Source organism: Copadichromis virginalis, linkage group LG7, assembly GCF_057382275.1.
Source record: "Copadichromis virginalis isolate Kocher_CV1m ecotype Utaka linkage group LG7, C_Virginalis_male_GT1.1, whole genome shotgun sequence".
Taxonomy (NCBI): Eukaryota; Metazoa; Chordata; class Actinopteri; order Cichliformes; family Cichlidae; genus Copadichromis; species Copadichromis virginalis.
In genome coordinates, this window is record NC_140624.1 from 21,494,850 (window position 1) to 21,513,768 (window position 18,919).

The 18,919-nt window shown below is 39.0% G+C and overlaps 1 protein-coding gene and 1 long non-coding RNA gene across 2 annotated transcripts in view; one reads left to right on the plus strand and one right to left on the minus strand.

Moving 5' to 3' along the window:
- The first annotated feature begins 8,360 nt into the window (after positions 1 to 8,360).
- Positions 8,361 to 18,919, plus strand: part of cspg4 (chondroitin sulfate proteoglycan 4) — a 72,582-nt gene continuing 62,023 nt past the window's right edge. Inside the window, exon 1 of the mRNA XM_085462448.1 lies at positions 8,361 to 8,576. Coding sequence (XP_085318574.1) covers positions 8,501 to 8,576 — 76 coding nt within the window. The 5' untranslated portion in view covers positions 8,361 to 8,500. The remainder of the gene's footprint in view (positions 8,577 to 18,919) is intronic.
- LOC146704969 (uncharacterized) lies at positions 16,710 to 18,241 on the minus strand. Its single transcript, XR_014921676.1, has 2 exons — positions 17,670 to 18,241; positions 16,710 to 17,470 (listed from the first exon to the last, which is right to left on the minus strand). It is a non-coding gene; the product is annotated as an uncharacterized LOC146704969 (long non-coding RNA).

Consider the following 18,919-nt stretch of genomic DNA (forward strand, 5'->3'; position numbering starts at 1 on the left):
TGCAAATTCTACTTTTGTAGAAACAAGTGTTTCATGCAGAGCTCACAGCACTTTCCCTTTTTCAGAAAAATGCCACAACGCATTATTTATTGATTTCAGGTGAGAAATCAAAGAATGTTTTCTATTACTTCAAATATAAAAGCCTCACAGTCTCATAAGCCTGGACTCCTTTCTTCTTTTCCATTTCAATCACTACCTGACTTTCTCTCTAAAGAAAACTGGCAGCTTCATATGCGTTGTCTACTTCACGCTGCACATTTTCTGCTTTAAAGCTCTGCGATATTCTGAGGCCCTTCACTCACAGCAGGGGGACTCAGTGTTACAGAAACAATGTTTGCCACCCTTCCATCCTTCCTACCATTTAGCGAGTGCATATATGAGCAGCTAAACAGCCTTCCTCTTTATCAAGTGAAACAGTGCATGAAATTCAGATTTTAGTTCTGACTACGTGCTGACTCTGGCGCACACTTGATTGTTAGAAAGATTTCTGTCCCACTCTGTCACACGGCTTTGATGGAGAGAAAATCCAGTTTTACATGATCAGCTGTGGTTTCATGCTTTACAGTATTAAACATGTGCCCAGAAATAAGACTGGGGGAGGTTTGTAGCAAACCAAGTGTGTTTATCAGAGTGTTAAGTCCTATCAAATATGCTTAGTTTCTCTTTGAATATATAGCTAATTTAACCTGGTTGATAAACATGTTGATGGTGAGGCCAGGCAACTAATGTTTTACTTCTGCTTAGTTATTTATCCCTCATTTCCCTCTAAGGTCAGTTTATTAATATATTATTCAGAAGCATCATCTAAAACCTGAGGATTGCCATCCATCTGCTAACATTGTGCCACAGGCAGGGAATAGATAAACAAACTGGATGTAGGGAGGGCTTAGCCGAGGAGCCCTGTGCTGAGGAAACTAGATACGAATAGAGGTTAGGGAGCCTGAAACAAAGTTTATGCCAGGCCACTTATTATTAAGTTAGATAATCGTAAAGGATGTCGAGTGATTTGACTAGCAAGCTTAACTCATCACCATCATCACCTTAAAGAGGCTGGGCGATTCTTTTGATTTGGATTATCTTTTATTGTGTACCTTTTTGTGTATATAAAACCTCTGTAAAAATTACCAAGCCCAGATTCTAAAAGAATGTGAAAAATTATCTCCCAGAGAAATGTTTCCCATGTCACTTATTTATGTCACCATAGAAACAAGTATTAAACAGCTAGTCAATCACTTTTTACTTTTTGACGGGAGTAGTTTTTGCTTGTCTTCAGCTACAAGCATGGCAAATGCTTTGTTGACTATTGTATATGTATGATTCAAGTGTGTTATACTCCCAGTATATAAGATCATCTTTTCTTTAGAAAAATCCTTTGTGGTAGGACTTTATTGTGGCTGTTATTAGCATTACTGTGACTAGCTATAACCTAGCTATAGCCTGTGACCCAGGCTAATATTTAGGGACAGACAAAATTCATATTAAATGAAATATCAATTTTAAATCATCACATGATAATTGAATATGTTTCCTGGATAAAAATCGTAAGGTACAGCTGATAACTACACTCACTGAATTTGGTGACACATGTCCTTTTACCTTGTTTTCACCAGGCCAGCTGGTCACACCAGACTGGATAACAGACAGGAGATAAAACAAAAGGGTAAAAAAGATGTGCTGCTGTGATATATGGGGTAATACAAATTCCTGTTTTTATTCATCTTTTTCTTTTTGTAAAAAATGACTGCATGTCACCATAACCTGAGAATAATATTTACAAAAACAAAGGGCATGACACAAATATTGTCAAAAATGATTAGCATCATCAATAAATTGGGACACGTTACACATATGAGACACATGTGTATTCCAAATTTTCCAGTGCTGTCATATACTGGCTTGGTGAGAAGAGCAAATTAAATTGACACTACTGATGGATTGTCTAAAAAGGGAGAGTAATGGGTTTATTGTGGGAGGAAAGTGTTTCTGACAGCTAGCATCTGTTAATCCAGCAATGCAAAATAAAAGCCTAAAAAGTCATTTCTCCATGCTTTTGTCATTATCTGAAAAATATAGCAAATAAACACCAGGCCTCAACTTCAAAATATGAGCCCAATCAACACCTTTCTGACAGTGTTAAGGGTGTTATTCACGCTGTAACACCTTTACCTTTAAGGATTTTGGGAGACATAGCTTGACATAGCTTAAAATAAATACATCTCAACTGATGTCCCACCAGTATATATCTAGACAGTGGAAGCTTGTTAACATCTCTCGTGCAGGACATATTTATTAAACTGGCAGTATAAACATTTATATAAAAACACTCAAATGCTAATCTAATCATAACACGGTATATGAGAAGTTCCACTTTGGGCTCTGGTGCTCACTCCTCAACAGAAACAGTTAAAATTTACAAAATCTTATCCAAGCACTGAGTCATGAATAGTGTTAGAAAGTCATTTAAAAAAATACATTCTGATGCAGAGATTATTAATCACTCAATTCTAGCAGCTAACCTTTGTAATTTCTAAAATATAATTACATGTTGTACTACATGTTTCAAGTAACCTAGTATTTTGTAAAAGACTTGCACACCTTATAGTGATCATTGATGTTAGACAGGCACTTTAAGTTCAATCTAAACTGAAATTACAATGAAAAAAAATGACTGGGTAGTAAAAGATTAATGTTATGAAGCTTCATTTTGCTTTATATTTTCATGTAGTTCCACTTTGAATGGCACTTAAAGAATCAAAGAACAAAGATTAATTGAACTAATGAATAAAAAGTGAGCTATTATACTCACTAAGAAAACCAAAAGAGAGTGGGTTCGTATTAGCTAAAAAGGCATGGAGAAGTGATAGCTCTTGGAAAAAGTTAAGGATATGCAGTTCTCTTCTATTTTCTCGTCTATAAGGTTCTCACTGCTGTCTTTGTTCAGGGGGTGCTTGATTATTACAGTGTGTCTTAAAAGCATTAAATCATGGTGATCAAAACAGACCACTGCGATTATCTGGCATTAAGCTCAAGTCTCTATCTTGACATTGGAAAAAAGGCTTCACATAACATTGACGTAGTTTTTGTGGTTTAATCAAGTCTGGAGTTTTGAGAGCGCGGGGCGGTCTGGCCAGACGGCTGGAGCAATGCACGAAGGTGATATTTGAGACTATGTGTTGAAAGTCGAGCTTGCTCTCTCTTTCCAGCATGAATTGAGAGGTGATATTTCTGCAATATGTGTCCAGTTTCTGCTCTATGAAAAGACTGCATTAACAAAGACAAATGACATCTGATAAAACTTGTTGTTGTCACCTGAACTGACGCTAACCTCAGGCAAGTTAGTGAGATATAACAGGAAAAAGCAATGTGTGTTATACTGTAGCAGAAAAGTATAAACACTTCTAGATACATAGGTAGATATCCTTTGAGGTAGATACATATTACGATATACATTAATCATTTGTCCTTCCCACAGTGATAATGCTACTAACACAAATACAAGTGATAGGGAGACAATCTACAGTGTTCATTTATAAAAATATCTTTTACATTAAAAATGTTTCAATATCAAATTTTCATCAGACTAACATAAACCTGTCAAAGTCAAATAAGAATCATTTTAGTTCAGTATTTCCAATCTGTGTTTCATGTGTCTTTGCAGATGTAAAAGGATGGTACAATAAGACAACATTGAAAGGTCTGCTAAATGCCCTAATTTAGCTTAAACAGAAATTCAAATGCTGGGAGGAAAAGATTGATTCAGTGGCAATTTTTACTTACCTGCTACTTACCTGGCATATCACTAGGTGCACTCATATTGGTTCGTTACTGTTACATGGCAATGAGTGAAATCAGTGGCCGCTGTGACTTAAAGATTAGAGAGGACAGTTGGAAAACAAAACATTTTCACTGTTTCCCCAGTTAGCAAATAATCTCTACTTTCTTTAACCTCCTAAGACCCGAAGTCTTCAATGGCATGCATTTTTAATTTCTCTTCAATATTTGGGTTGATTGGCACCTAATGAATGTAAAAACAAAGAATTACCAGATTTCTTTTTTTTTTTTTTTTACCAAATCTTTGTTCCTGAGAAAAATGAGATTCACATATGAGGATATTTGTTTAAAATTTCAATAGCACAGTGGCAGTATAATGTCCTCGTAAGTGGATACCAGGCCCTTGTAGAGCAAAATGTAATATTTTGCTCTAGACAACCCAAAATGTGATGTCCACATATGTGAACGCCAGGTCCTAGGAGGTTAAAAAAAATGGCTCTCAGATTTTCTTAAAAATATTTTCTGCATGTTCAGGAGTTGTGCTTAGTCCCTTAGTTACAGTGGAAATAAATCTAAATGCTTCAGCATACTAAGACATTTAGGACAATTTGCTCCCAACTTTGTTTGGGGATGGCCCGTTCTGGTTAGAATATGACTGTGCAAGTTTTAATGAGAAAATGTGGTGTAAAAGGACTTGGCTGGCCTGTACAGATTTCCAACCTCAACTCGATAGGACAACTTTGGGATCAATTGGAGTGGGGACTGTGAGTCAGGCTTTCTCATCACATATCAATGTCTGACCTCACAAATGCATTTCTTGAATAGTCAAAAATTCTCATAAACACTCCTGAACCTTGTGGAAATCCTTCCAAGAAGAGATGAAGCTGCTATAGGTGCAAAGGTTAGGACCTAATGGATGAAGAATGGGATGTCACTCAAGTTCATATGAGTGTGGAGGCAGATGAGCGAATACTTTTGGCAGTAAAGTGTATATGTACTTGTAGATATCACAAGTAGATTAATTATTAGATTGTTTTATTTTTGTTTTTACATTGATTCTTTACTTGCTATGAAAAACATCACCAGGGCTGTGACTAAACAAATAAAAAATTAAACTGTCTCACGTACATTTAAACATTTCTTTACCAGAATGCTGAATTACAACCCATCAGATTCTCCCTTGTTTTAATGACAGAACTGTAATTAATTCTATAATGCCCTTTGTATCATATTTGACACATGAGTTTCTGAGACCTCTATCTCATCAACATGATCAATACTTGCCATAATTTCAAAATGTTAGGAACAAAATTCTTTTTTATTCTAAAATGAACATTGTTGTTGTTAACAAACAGTTGCCAAAAACACCTAATGTATCAAATGTGATACAAAAATATATCATACACAAAATGATATAGCAAAAAAAATTGTGAATTTTGTTATAAGGGTCAATAAACATCTCAGTTCCAAAAAATCAGAATTTTTGGGCTAATTTTTTGATGGGTTGGGTCTTACTATGGGCAATTGTAAATAAAATGCAGTTGTTTAGTTATGTCTCAAAAAGTACTTTGCAAGGAGTACCAACTACCTCTTGAGCTATGGCCCAGCCAGTGGAATGAACTGAACCATGTTATCCATGTGAATGGAGAACCTTATCTTCACCTTCTGGACAGAAACATTACTCTAAATGAATGCTAATGTTGCTCCTTGAAATGTTCACAGGCAAATGATTCCTAACAAGTCCGCAGCAATAACCGCATCCCTATCACAGACACTGTGCTTCAAGGTAGTCCTGCTGGACTATGGTGGCAAAAAAAAAAAAAACCAACAGATTTAATGGTATATCATGTTTTTTTTTCACTTTTTTTTTTGCAGTGTAATGTTTGAGTGAATCTTTATTTGCTTTTGTCTTGTGCTGCACCACATTAAATGCATACATGCAGAATATCAGCATAATGTAAAGAGACAGCAATTGCAGACAGCACAGCACAGCTGTAAAAATAGGCATAAAGAATTACACATAGCGATGTAAACAAAAAGCAGATGTTTTACGAGGTTGGAAATACATTCAACATGCTTGTAGACCTCGAGGATACGTATTATGTACTTTGTGAGCATATTTGAATGTAAACAAAAACCTGTTTGTTTAAAAGCCTCCACAGGACACCTTTAATCACTGCATGACCATATTCATTATTACCAAAAAAAAGTCTCATAAATAGCATCAATTTACTTTAATATAGACAAGTTCACACATATCTACTTACATCATCTGTCATGCTTATGGTAAAGGGGTTCCTGGTGTTGTGGGTTACATAAGCCTGCCTTTGCTTTCACATACTGCAGGAGCCCACTCATATCAGTGGGTGACATCCCTCCAGGGAGAGTTATGCATCCCCAGGGAGGTGAGAGCATGTCATTGGTGCAAACGGTTGGCTAAGGCTCAGAGGGAGCGTTTTAATTGTAGCTTGTGTCATGTTGAAATAGTCAGTAAGGCTTTGGTGACAGAAAAGGTTGCCAGCAATAAATGGTGTTGTGTTACAAGTATGATATGTTTTTACAGGTCTTCCAATGGTTACAGTGGCTCATGCTCTTTTTTGAAATGTGGAGAAATGAGGTCTTCTTCATGTTAAATGGATCTACGCCTTTGTTTTATTCAACACAATCGTGTTTTGGAGAATTGGGCTTTTATGCTATTTAAATAAAAAGTGCTTATGTGTACAATGCATTCAAACTTAGAATTATTACATTGAAAATACACAGGAGCAGGTTTGCGGTTTGTGGAGGCCGCCATGTTCCCAGCATCATATTTGAATATAGTGGCTGGTATGTGGTTAGAGACTGGCCACATACTAGCATATTGCCAGAGAAGGGGTACTCTACACCAAAGAAGCGAAAATGTCATCCTCTTTCTCATAACCTCAGGCCTCATCTCCTGAACTGAAGCCAGGGCTCTAACACATGAAAATGTGCATAAACATGTTATTTATTCCCGATATTGTTGTAGTTACTTATTGTCAGCAGATTAGACATGCGACCCTAAGCAACAACAGTGACATGTTATAAGCCTACATTCTGCCAACTAATATTAGGCTGAATCATCCTAAAAATAATATTTTCTGATAAACTGATAAACAGTTTGATTACATTCTCACATCATATGAGAGTTTATTCAGTAAGGGTCAGACAGAGAGAGCAACAACCCGACACTGACAGCTGAGGTAAACAGTAGACTCCTACAGATAGGAGACAACTCTGGGGCAGCTCCAGAACCAGTCTAAACAATAGCAGAAACACAGGAACAGGTCTCTCTTGGCTAACTAAAATATGTTTGTCCTACAGCGACCACCGTAGCTAAGATTATGCACTATCCACATTATGGGATGGGAAGTTTTACACATACAAGACCATGTGGTTGAAAGGAAGCTTGTTATTTTCTCCTCAGATGTATGAAATACAACTGAGAGACAAAAAGTGCTTATTTTAAACATTTCAGGTTGTCCGTTCACCAAGTCTGAGACTAACAAATATGCAGTCCAATCAATCCACAGTTAATGCAAAAAGCTCTCCTGACTGTCATAAGTCATTTGAAATTATCTGTAATATTTCACATGCCAGTTAATTTGAAGGTAATTTCAGAGGCATTGTTTGTTCAGCTGAAAAGCAAAAGTCTAATTAATCTGCACGGGCTGCAGTGAACGGCGAATAGCTATTGTAAAGTCATTCCACACCTGAGAGGAAGTGTTCAGAATATTCTAATTGTATTCCCATTTCAGCTGTCAGCAAGAGTGACGAATAAGTTGCCAATCTGCTGACTGTGAGACAGATGAAATTGAACGTTCAAGCTTTGCGAGTGAATTTGAGGTTTAATCTTAGCATCCAGCCAGAAAATACTAATCCTTGTGATGAGTGTATGCATGTTCATTACCAGAAATGAAAGTATAAGCCAAGTGGAGAACAATCAGCGACAGCACTCACCACAAATAAAGTCTTTCCCCGAGTGCTTTATTTGCGCAGTAAAACTTTTCTATTGTCCCTGCCCTATCAATAGGGAGACAAGAGAGAATGCAAATCCAGAGCAACCAACCTCTACTCCACACTCAAGTGTGAGCTTAATTAGCTTCAGGAGCAGGTTTGTTGAACAAAAACATGAAGAGCCAGACATTGATCAAGGGAAAGGCTCGAAAGATAAAGCACCAATGGCAACCTGAGTTGTCTTTAATTAAAAGTAAAGGGTTTATCCTTGCAAACGGGAGCTGCTGGTCTCTAAAGGGCACTCCAATTACAGACTGAGACAAAAGGGAAAAAATCCACTGGAGTAGTGAGCTTGTCGTGTCAGAGTTTTGATTTGTGTGGTGTTACAAAAGCCATGTAAATTGATGCGTGTAAATTTGTTGTGTGTGTGCGTATGAGAGACAAATATATGTATAAACGGGTATTGTACTTGTAAAAATATGTAAGTGTCGGGTCAGCAAAGAGAGTCTGGTTATGATTTTCCATTCTTTGAAGATCTGTGTGTGTGTAACGTGTGCACGTGCAAGTGTGCTGGAGAAGGGTAGGGGCTGGGGTTGGAAAGAAGGCGTCCCTCTAGCGGTCCCTCCCCAGCCCTGCCCCTTCACATAGAGAAGTATCTTGTAGCAGGTCCCAAAACTGGAAACTCATTCAGTCTCTTCTGAATGGAGTGTCTTTAACACAACAGTGGAGGACTTAACTCTTCAGCAACGAAAATATGAGAGCCCTGCATCTGGTTTTTGTTGGTGCCTTCCTGAGTGTACTGCTCTGCCTCCCCAGCCCTGGTCATGGAGGTAAGTGCCACTGCAAATCCCTCTTTTAGTGTCCTGGCTCTCCCCTTCTGCTCCCATTTGTCAGAGATCCACAGAAAAAGATCAGATCACCATCTCTGTCTGAGGCTTCCCCTCTGCATAAATCCAACCATGGTTGGCTGACAAGTTAATCCCTCAAAACAAACCCAGTATCAACGTTATCCTTTACAGATGCTGCACTGGGCTACAAACTTTCTAAGTAACTCCACATCAGATCTTCAGTTGTCTCCCTTTTACTGTTGTTTATTCATTCTCACGGGACACATGTCACTCACTGTTGTAAAACCTTTTATATTCTTCGATGAAACTCAATACACTGAGGAAAAGATGAGCAATGGTCTGACCACTTGTCCAAAGGCTGGGGCAACATCTGTCGGCTTCTCCTCTATCGCATTTTTTCTTCTTTTTTTTTTTTCTTTTTTTTGCTTTCAAGTCTGTGGTGAGCTGAATGAGTGAGCGCATTTACCTTGGGAATGTTTGCATTGAAAGCGTGTTGCCAAAAGGCAGGAGGTAGAGAAGTTGAAGCCCTCTTAGCTGAGGTCCTGCTGCCGGCAGCAATGAATGGCTCTTTCAGAGGGGAAGTGCACAGTGGAAGGCAGAGCCGCTCCTTATCCAACAAGAGAGAAGAGAGATGAAAGTAGCAGTGAGAGAGAGAGAGAGAGAGAGAGGTGCTAGTAAACGAGTGAGAGAGGCAGTGTGTGTGCGTTTACAGGAAGCAGCCGCTTGATGGCCAAAGGATTATACAATGATCCCTTAGAGTAAAGAGGTACAGATATACTTTCTCACTATGATGAGCTAGTTTAGTCCTGCTGGATGCAAGTGCAGTTTGTGTGAGATGCAGAGTGCTGTGTGTCTTAATGGGAAATGAAACCCCCCTGTCTTCAAACAGCTTAAATAACTCACATTGCCACAAAGTTGTACACATGGCAAGTTGGCATGTTCAGCCTTGGACTTGAGCAGCTGTTGGGCCCATTGTTTTCCCCCTGCTGTCAGATTTTCAAACCCTCGCTGAAAATTCCACTCCAATTAAGTCTGGACAAATGTCTCCATTGGCAGCTAAAGTGAAAAAGTGTCCCTTGATCTGCATGTAGGAGTATTGCTTTGTTTTAGTGGCACATAGTCAAAGCTCGGCCAGGGAGCTGGACTCGGTTCTTCAGCACTGTGATCTGTTCACGGCAAGCATGAAAAGAGTCATCTGCCATTCTGTTTGCTCATTTCTAGATAAACCCCGCTGACGGGCGTGACAGTGACCCCTCTGCTGAAGAATTAGCTTTACACTGAGCAAACAGTGCTGTCTGAGTACAGAAAAATATGATTTGCTAGCGATTTATTTGCTAGCCTTTTGCATAACTGTAATTTATGTCTTTATTTAGATATAAAGTACACATTCACATGTTGGTGTTATAGTTACAGTAGCTTTGCAGTTCTCCACATTTTTAAGATGAAATGTTCCTTTGATTGAAAATGTGGCAGAATATAACACAAAAACTGCACCGGGGAACGATTTCTCCTCATCTAATTTTCTGCTGGCACAATCCTCTGTGCCTCAGTGTGAACAGCACTCACCCACTGACCCTAGAGAACTAAATGCTAATGTTGACCAGATGTACCAAGTCACTGATTAGATTTTGGCCCCCTCTGCTCTACAAAATGCCTGCCACAAGCTGTTGGGGGATTCTTCCATAGGCATCCTAGAAGGCTTACAGAGGGTTTCATTTCCTCCCAGTGTTTAAGTCTTCAGCTGTCACGGGACATGCACGCATGCACAGTGTCCAGATGCTTTGGTATTTTTTGTAGTCGTTTGCACCTTTCTACTGGGGATGCCCATACTGAAGTGGTAGACTTGTAGTCACTTTTATTGCAGTTCTCCAAGTCCAGAGAAATATAATCACTTCTGCCACAACAGCAGAAGCAAGCAGCACAGTGAGACGTCCACTATCACAACACTTTATATGAGCTTTCTTCTGTGGTGCAATATCCCATTTTCCAATTGAGTCTTATGCTGCTGTTTTTCATCCACTTAAATTGCTGTGAAAAAGTATTTGCTCTGTTTCTGATTTTTTTATTTTTTTTATTTAATGTCACACTTACCAAAAATCACCCCAAATTTTTTCATAGTACTCACGTGACATGTGAATTAATGCAAAAATGCAGTTTTTAAAAGATGATTTTATTTATCAAGGCAGAAAAAAAGTCTTTCACATAACTCTGGAGGAATTCTGTCCCAATCTTCTTTGCAGAATACTTTTAATTCAGCCACTACCTGTTTAAGGTCATGCCAAAACATCTTGATTGGATTTAAGTCCAGACTTTGACTAGGCCACTCCAAAACCATTTTGTATTGCATGCTACTAACTTGCTGGTGTGTTTCGGATCATTGTCCTGCTGAATAACCCAAATGAGAGTGCGCTTGAGCTTCATGGCACAAACTGATGGCCAGATATTCTTTACTTCAGGATTTGTGAATAGAAAGCAGAATTCATGGTTCCGTCAATTACAGCAAGTCATCCAGATCCTGAAGCAGCAGAGCAGCCCCAGACAATCACATTACCACCACTATATTTGACTGTTACTATTATCTTTTTTTTCTATTAAATGGTGTGTTAGTTTAAAACCAGATGCTTTTCTAAAAATGTGGGAAATTGTGTTCTCTTTGGTCAGCAGTGTTTTGTTTTTTTTTGCCTAGAAACACTCCCACATATGCCATTTTTGCCCAGTCACCTTCTTGTTTCTGAATCATGAACTCTGACCTTATCTGTAAGGCCAGTGGCAAGTAATGTCTGCAGTTCTAATACAAATTCCTGCAACAAAAGCGATATTTTTTGGACACACAGCCAGAAAATCTGTAGTATTCTGTATTCATTCGTTATGAGAGCACTTTTTTCATATCAAGAGAAACTCGCTTTATCATGGTTGTGTCTGAAATTGGACTTGACATGTTCCTGTTCTGAGTCTTTAAAACACCCTGCAGCTCTCTATCTGTTCAGCAGACTTTAAAGCTGCCCTTTAACAAAGTTTGGAAAAATTGGATGGGTAGTTATTTCCAAATCATAAATAGCTCCCCAGTGCATACACGTTGTTTGGTTGCCCTGGTAACAGAGTTTTTCCTCATTTTTCTGTCTGTTGATAAGTGCACAAAGTTTGATGTTCCTAAGGAAGTCACATCTACTGCCACTCCCACTGTTGGCTGTTATTTACTTATTTACTGATTTCCTTTTTTCTTGCAAATCTTTCTAAATTAGGTATCTTGTTTGTTGTCTTGTTTTGCTTTCTGAAAATCCCTTTATGAGATGTAGGCATTTCTAAAATACAGATATGAACAGACAAGCCCCTGCTGGCAGAACAAATGCTGCTGTGCAAATTGCTGCCAATGAATATGTTATGAAATACATACCATCTATCATCGCAAAAGCACCGTTTGAATTCCCATATACCTAATTGAGGAAGCTTTTCCTAAATTGCTCAGATAACACACATTAAGAGAACATCTACTACAAACAATATCAAATATTTTATGCACATTTGTAAGTGTTTCAGAGATGTCTTTCTGCTGAATGTGTTTGCATTTTCAATTGCAAAGCTTAACGAAGGGATTTGCATCCCAAGACTGCATATGAGCCAGCTATCTCCCCATGGGTATAATGTTACTATGGTAACAAGAAAAAAAAATAAATATGGAATTTGCCTCGGCTTTGTGAAGTGTCCGTATACAAGGCCTCCACATGTTCCTTGAGAGTTGGCAGGGAAAATGGTGTGACTACAAGTGTCTGCACAGAAGATTAATAAATCCAATATTTGTGCTGGGAAATTGATGAGATTAGCCTTTATTCCAGGTTGTACTGGTCCCGCAGACATGCTTCGTGACCCTTCCCTCAACTTTTAGTCTAAACACAACGTAAAGCTAAGATAGGATAGAAAAGTAGCTTTTGGAGTAAATGTAAACAAGAAAATCTGTGTTTATAAAAGGAGGGAAGAACACGCAGCTCCTCATCTGCCTTTTCTCTCTCAAGGGAGGACCAGGTGCTTGTAGCTCACAGTGAAATGCTTTTGTATTAAAACTGAGCGTCTTATATCCATGTTAGTGTAGTTAGTACACTGTCATAACAATGCTGGGTTCAACATTGCAGCTGACCAATCACGTTCTCTAAGCTTAGAGTTAGCATTAGCCAAGAAGTTAGCTAATGCGATGAAAAGCTATCACAAGCAAACCAACATAAGTAACCTAAATTTGGCTGAAAGCAAAGCTAAGTTGGTAATATAGTTGTTGTTTTGCATAACTTCATAAAGAAAACTTTAGAAATGCTTACCATTTGTTCCAAAAGAGAGTTTTGTATAAAGAAAGACTTTTTTCCTCTTTTCCACCACAGTGCAGGGCAACGGCATCACAACATGACTTATCAGTTTCATGTTGATCCTAGTGGACCAACATCAGACACACCCATCCACTATATAGTGTTTGCTACATAGTGGACACAGTTAGAATAAGTAAACACTGTAACGGATAACAGCACAATCTATACACATTACTACCATATTAATCTATGCACACCTATTCATTTCTGCATACTTTACCGTAAATGTATCCACTTACAAAAGGATGAGAGAAACTGCAACTGTGCTACAAATCTTTTATGAATTATCATTATGCTTTTCATTTCATAAGCAAGCTACTTTCCACTAACACATTTACAGTTTAAATTGACCAGCTAAAATCTGTAATTTGAAAGTCATGCTGCTCTGGCATAGAAGGAGATGAGCCACTGCACGGTTGAAACATCTGAGGAGCATTATGCTTGCCAGGCACTCTCAAAGAGTAAGAAAATCAAATTAGCTCCATATCTGGTGTCTCTGTTTTGTTTTGTTCTTTTGGTTTTTTGTTTTTTTTTTGGGGGGGGGGTTTGTTTGTTTCATAACAGATAAACAGGCTGCAACACATGATGTCTCGATGGATGTAGCGCTCCTTCTTCTGTACACTACCTTTCATAGCGTCACTTCACTGCTTTGTAGTGCACTATAGGGGAAATTCACAGTCAAGATATAGAAGGCTTATGCACTTACATAGCGAATTGGTGGACAGTTCAGACACAGCCATGTTTTATTTCCCAAGAAAATATGAGCTATAATCTGCTTCAAAACACAATAATACAAATCCCATCATTGAGGAGAAAGCAGGGTTTTGTTATGTTGTTTTATCTTAACATTTGCCTTAAAGAAAACAAAAAAAACCTCAACTCTGATTGCTTATGCACTGCAGACGAAGTGCATGTCATCAAAAACTTAAGTGCAGTATATGAGTGGCCCTTGTACTTGAGACAACATTCTGCTCACTGCCAAGCTCCTTCTTTAATGCGTCATGGAAATGAGACCCTTATTTCATCTCGAAGCATGGACAACTATCAATATTGATAATGTTTCTCGTATGATATAACCTTCCTCACTTCTGCCTGCCTGATGTTTCATCCTGCCACTTTCAGAGAGAAAGTTTCAGTGAGTCGTGGTTTATTAACTACTTTTTTTTTTTTTTTTAGGATTCTGGCCTGAGGCAAACATCATTGCGAGAATCCAAAATTAGCTGTATAGGCAACCTGCCTTACCCTGCTCCTTTCCTTTCTATAGCTTCATCTTGTTACTACAGGTAGAATTTTATATTTGACCTGCAGCTACAGAATGAACAGCATGTCTGTTCAGTGATTACAGTGGCGGGCCAATAATTGAGTTTTTTAGAGGTTTGATTGCTGTAAAAGCAATAACTTCTGTCAGCTTGTCCTTGAGCAAGACACTGGTGCTCATTCACAACGTGCTGCTGTGGTCAGATAAGCAAGTCAGCTACAAGCAAGAAATGTAAAATACAAAAGGCCTTAGAACAGTTGGGCTTGCTGACCACCTTATCCTTTCTTTCACCTCAGCAGCACAGCCCCAGCCAATTTACAAGGTGTTTTCATAGTTTCCGTCATTTGCATTAGCTAGCGGGATCCCAAGAATTTGGATGACCTTGGAACAACCATCTTGGAGCCCCAGACGGTCAGCGTCTAGTGCATATGCTTCTAAAATATCATATGATAATAAAAATATAATTGATGAGGGGCCATGAGAGCATCTGGAGTTACATTTTTGATAGTCCTAGTTTGAGCTCGGCTCGTGTAATGCAAATCCTTCTGTTCCTGTCATAGGTCTTGACAGGAAAGATCACTACATTGACAAAAAAAATGAGCCATACATAACTAAATCTGAGTAACAGAGTAATCATAACATAGGATGAAGATATCAAGTTTATCAAGCTGTCTTTTATGCAGCTGTAGATGTCAATGTCGGAGTAAGAGAGAAATTCTGACATTGAGGCATTCAGTGTCTTCAAAAGCACACGTGATAAAGTACATATCACTTTATTCTCAGTGTGATGCGAGAACCCTGAAAAACAAAACATACAAATACATGTCCCTTGCCTTGAAGACTCTGTACTCCTCTGGCAGATGATCTTTCCAACATTGTTCTCTTTGAGATTGCTGGCTGTCATTGGAAGGCGGCTCAGATTATTTTTTAGGGTTATGATCTGCTCAGAGCAGGCAGACAGCCCACACACAGAAGTCATTTAGCTTGGGGTGTGTGCACAAAAGAGTTTCTGTGCATAAACACAGGCCCAGATTTTGTCCCTAGTTAGACGTTCAGAAGCTATTCCAGCAGGGCTTCCTGTGCTGTTTTAACCCCTTTCAAGGCAATCAGATAAGTTGGTGGTACGGTTGAGTAATGGAGATTCTGTAACCAGATTTCAGGTCTGTAGGTGATTATTTGGAATTCCAGATTGTTACAATTACCTCGTCGCCATACAATTTTCGGCAATTCTTAGCTACAGCAGCAACAGCACGGGGTTATAGCTGCGCCGGCAAGGGAGGAAAATAGCTGACATTTATCAAAACACCACACTGTACAAAAAGTGTGACCAATAATTTTTCTCTAAAACCATGACAAAAACAACAAAGTAGTGAATGAATACCACTGGCAGATATAACTGAGAAAAAATATTATTTAAATGGCTTGAGAGAGATATTGGTGGTGGAGGTGTAGGCAAAGGATAAAAAAATTGCAATAATTATGAAACATCACATGCTAAAACATATATTTTCCTTTTAAATCTGTCCAAGGTTATTGATGGAATATTTAATTACACTCGTTGCAACATAATGTGTTGTATTTACATCCTGCTGCCATGCTTTGTCATTTGCTTAAATTACTAGAGGTTGTATATCTGTGTGGGAATCTAGCCACGCATACAGTAAGGTCCAGATTTGAAACACCTTGAGACACTGAAACTGAGAAACACCTGCAAATTTGATGCATGTTGACAGTGTAAATTTTCATTTCTGTTTGAAATGGATGAGATTTTCAAGGCAAGTATTTATATGAAGATGCCCAAGTTTGTGGCCAAACTCCTCAAAATAGTTACACACAGCTTTTTAAGGTGGCGGCAGGTAGATTGTTCCGGGTCCTTGTGGATTTAAGCTGTCAGAGTGCCTTCTGTCTCCTCAGGCTAATTCAAAAATATTAAGACCATGACTCTTTGGAGTCCAAACCACCTGCTGAAGTACTTGTTTTTCTTCTTGTCACTGAAGATACTTTTTGTGTGTACTCCAGTTTTGGTGCTATGAATGTAAAAAGCAAAACTTAAGGTTCAGTCTGTCAAAGGAACTGAAACTTTTTATGAGCGTTGTTAAGGAACCAGCGTGTTAAACACACCCTAAAATACATTTTTGGCATAGGAGCAGGCAACCTTGTACAGTAAAGTACTGCTCCCCCCCCCCCCCCCCCCACCACCACCATCCCCCCCAAAAAGCCCACAAAACAAAACTGTAATAATGTGATAATTTTATGCACATTATGATACCTGTAGGACCGCAATGGGGCCAGAATCTGTGTGGGACATTTACATTCAAAGTGTGTTATGACCCTGAGAATGATGGACTTGCATTCTTAACTGGCTGCACCAAATGAACTGTGTTTATTTTTGATAAGAGCTGTCGGGGAGTTTAGTGCCCAAAATGAGAACTCTAGAGAAAATTCTCATCATCACAGAACGGCCAAGTTTTCAATAAGCAGGAATTATGCATGACCAGATGTCTCGATATGAGCCGCCTCTATGGGGTTTTCTTGTTTTGTTTGGGTTTTTTTTTTTTTTTTTTTTGAGGACAGTCTATTTTATCATTTGAATAAAGAAGAATCCATTCTGTTCTGGCTGCCATTGTTTCCTTTATCAATTGAAAATACATGAAAAGGAGGAGGGGAAAGGGATTAACAAAATTTTTTCTCATTCCAAAGACCTTTTGTGGAATCACTTATTCCCTCTAAATCAGTTTTCAAAATCTTTCTTCTTTGTTTGTCTTGTTGATCATCTCATCAGATGTTTTTTTCTTTTTAATGATCATATGACGTAAATTATGTCTGTGTTTTTATTGGGGAACAGTGCCTTCTTTGTTGAACACTGCACTGCCTGTTACTCACATGTCCTGGAATCAGACAAATGTTGCCAGTAGGGTAACAAAAGGCAAGCACAGGCGCTGGAAAAGCAGCATGAATCATGGGAAAAATGTTTCCAGTGTTGAGCTGATTCATATGAGGACATGTTGGAAAAAGCCTGAGGTTTCCACTGCAACATCTGGAGCTGGCTTGGTCAGTTAGGAGCGAGGCAAAGCTGGAGGCTTTAATCAGACTGTCCCACTGATTTTGCGTACCGAATATAGACAAAACATCTGTGGTGGAAGAATGTCAATTAGCCAAGTTTTGAAGTATTCTCAGGGTTGCTTGTTGCTTTTTGCTTGAAACAGATGTACAGACTGGGTTGTTATCAGGAGCCATTATTAATCTCCTGGCAGCCCTCCAACTTCCTGAAAACGAAGTTTTGTATACAGTCAGCCAAACAAAATACATCAAATGCTGTACAGCAAATGAAAAAAGATGGCAATATATTATATGTCGAACTGCACATTTCTCAAGTATAATTGTTTTGTTCACACTGTTCCTTAGAGAAATGAGCATGCTATTTTTAAGTGAATCAGTGGTAGTGTGCAGATGAATATGACTCACTGTTTTAAATATAGAGAAATCCACTTCAACTGTGGGGACTCCCTCCAGCCCAGAGGGTGTATGACTCACAAGCACAAGGCTGCAGTGGTTAATCATGAGACATCAGACTCCAGACTAATAGTTTTTTGTGCTTCTAATTAGTCGTCCACTCCTAGTTGTTATAAGCCTTTGCTCCAGGACGGCAAGACGAGTTGCTGCAGTGCGAGAACCTCCAGGGACAAACAGCATAGTTCTGCTTGGCGCATTTGGTGACTGACAGAGTTTAGAGTTTTTCCTGCAAACTCCTTAGATGTGACGTGGGAAATTCTCCAAAAAATTTAACACAGATGTGTTTTTTTCCACATGCATGATTTTCAGCGATGAAATTCCCCTTTTTATCCAAATAGCTAGTCTCCTGCTATCAAATAGCTAGTCTCCTGCTATATTATTCCAAAAACACAGCAGCGGGGGGCTGCGGTTAGGACAGACACTTTTCACAGCATGCAGACCAGCGCCAGATCTCATCCTGTTGAACATCTTGATCAACACCACAGAGGGACCTGAGCAATTTGAAGCCAGGTGGCCTCATTACAAGCTGGGTTCATACAGAATCAAAGGGGGTGGGGATAGCACCAGCCCTGGGATCTGGCATTCTGGAATAGCATGGCCTAGTTAAATATAGCTAGACAGTAGCGCCAAGCAAGAGCATGTTGCTTCACACTAGGCTGACGAAAGAGACAAGGGAGGAAGGGAGGAAGGGAGGAAAAGGGGATCCAGGGTGGGGATTTTGGCTGTGTGTATGTGTGCGTGTAAGAGAAAGTGTTTATGTGTGTTTTCTTTATGCATTGTGGCTCACACAGATCCCAGTGTTGAGGGACCAGAGCAAATGTCGTCATTGCATTGGTTACGAAGGCTTAAAATAACCAGAGGAAATGATGTGTCCCATGAAGTTTAGTTTGACTGACTGTCTGCAGTAGCATGAAGCAGAGAACAGCTACACAGAGGAGCTGAAACACACGTCACTGCTTTGCCAAGTTACACAAGCTCCTTGTGCAATTATGTGTTGAATCTTTCACACAGTGATGGCAAAACAGATCCTCAAAACCTGCTGTAAAAACGTATTTGCTCCCTTCCTGATTACTTATTTATTTGCAAATTTGTCACAATTAGATGATTCAGGATATTGAGGAAAATTCAGTTTTTCATGAATCATGAATTAACTGTGATTAACCGTATTCACTAGCCATGCCCAGGCCCGATGACCGACAGAC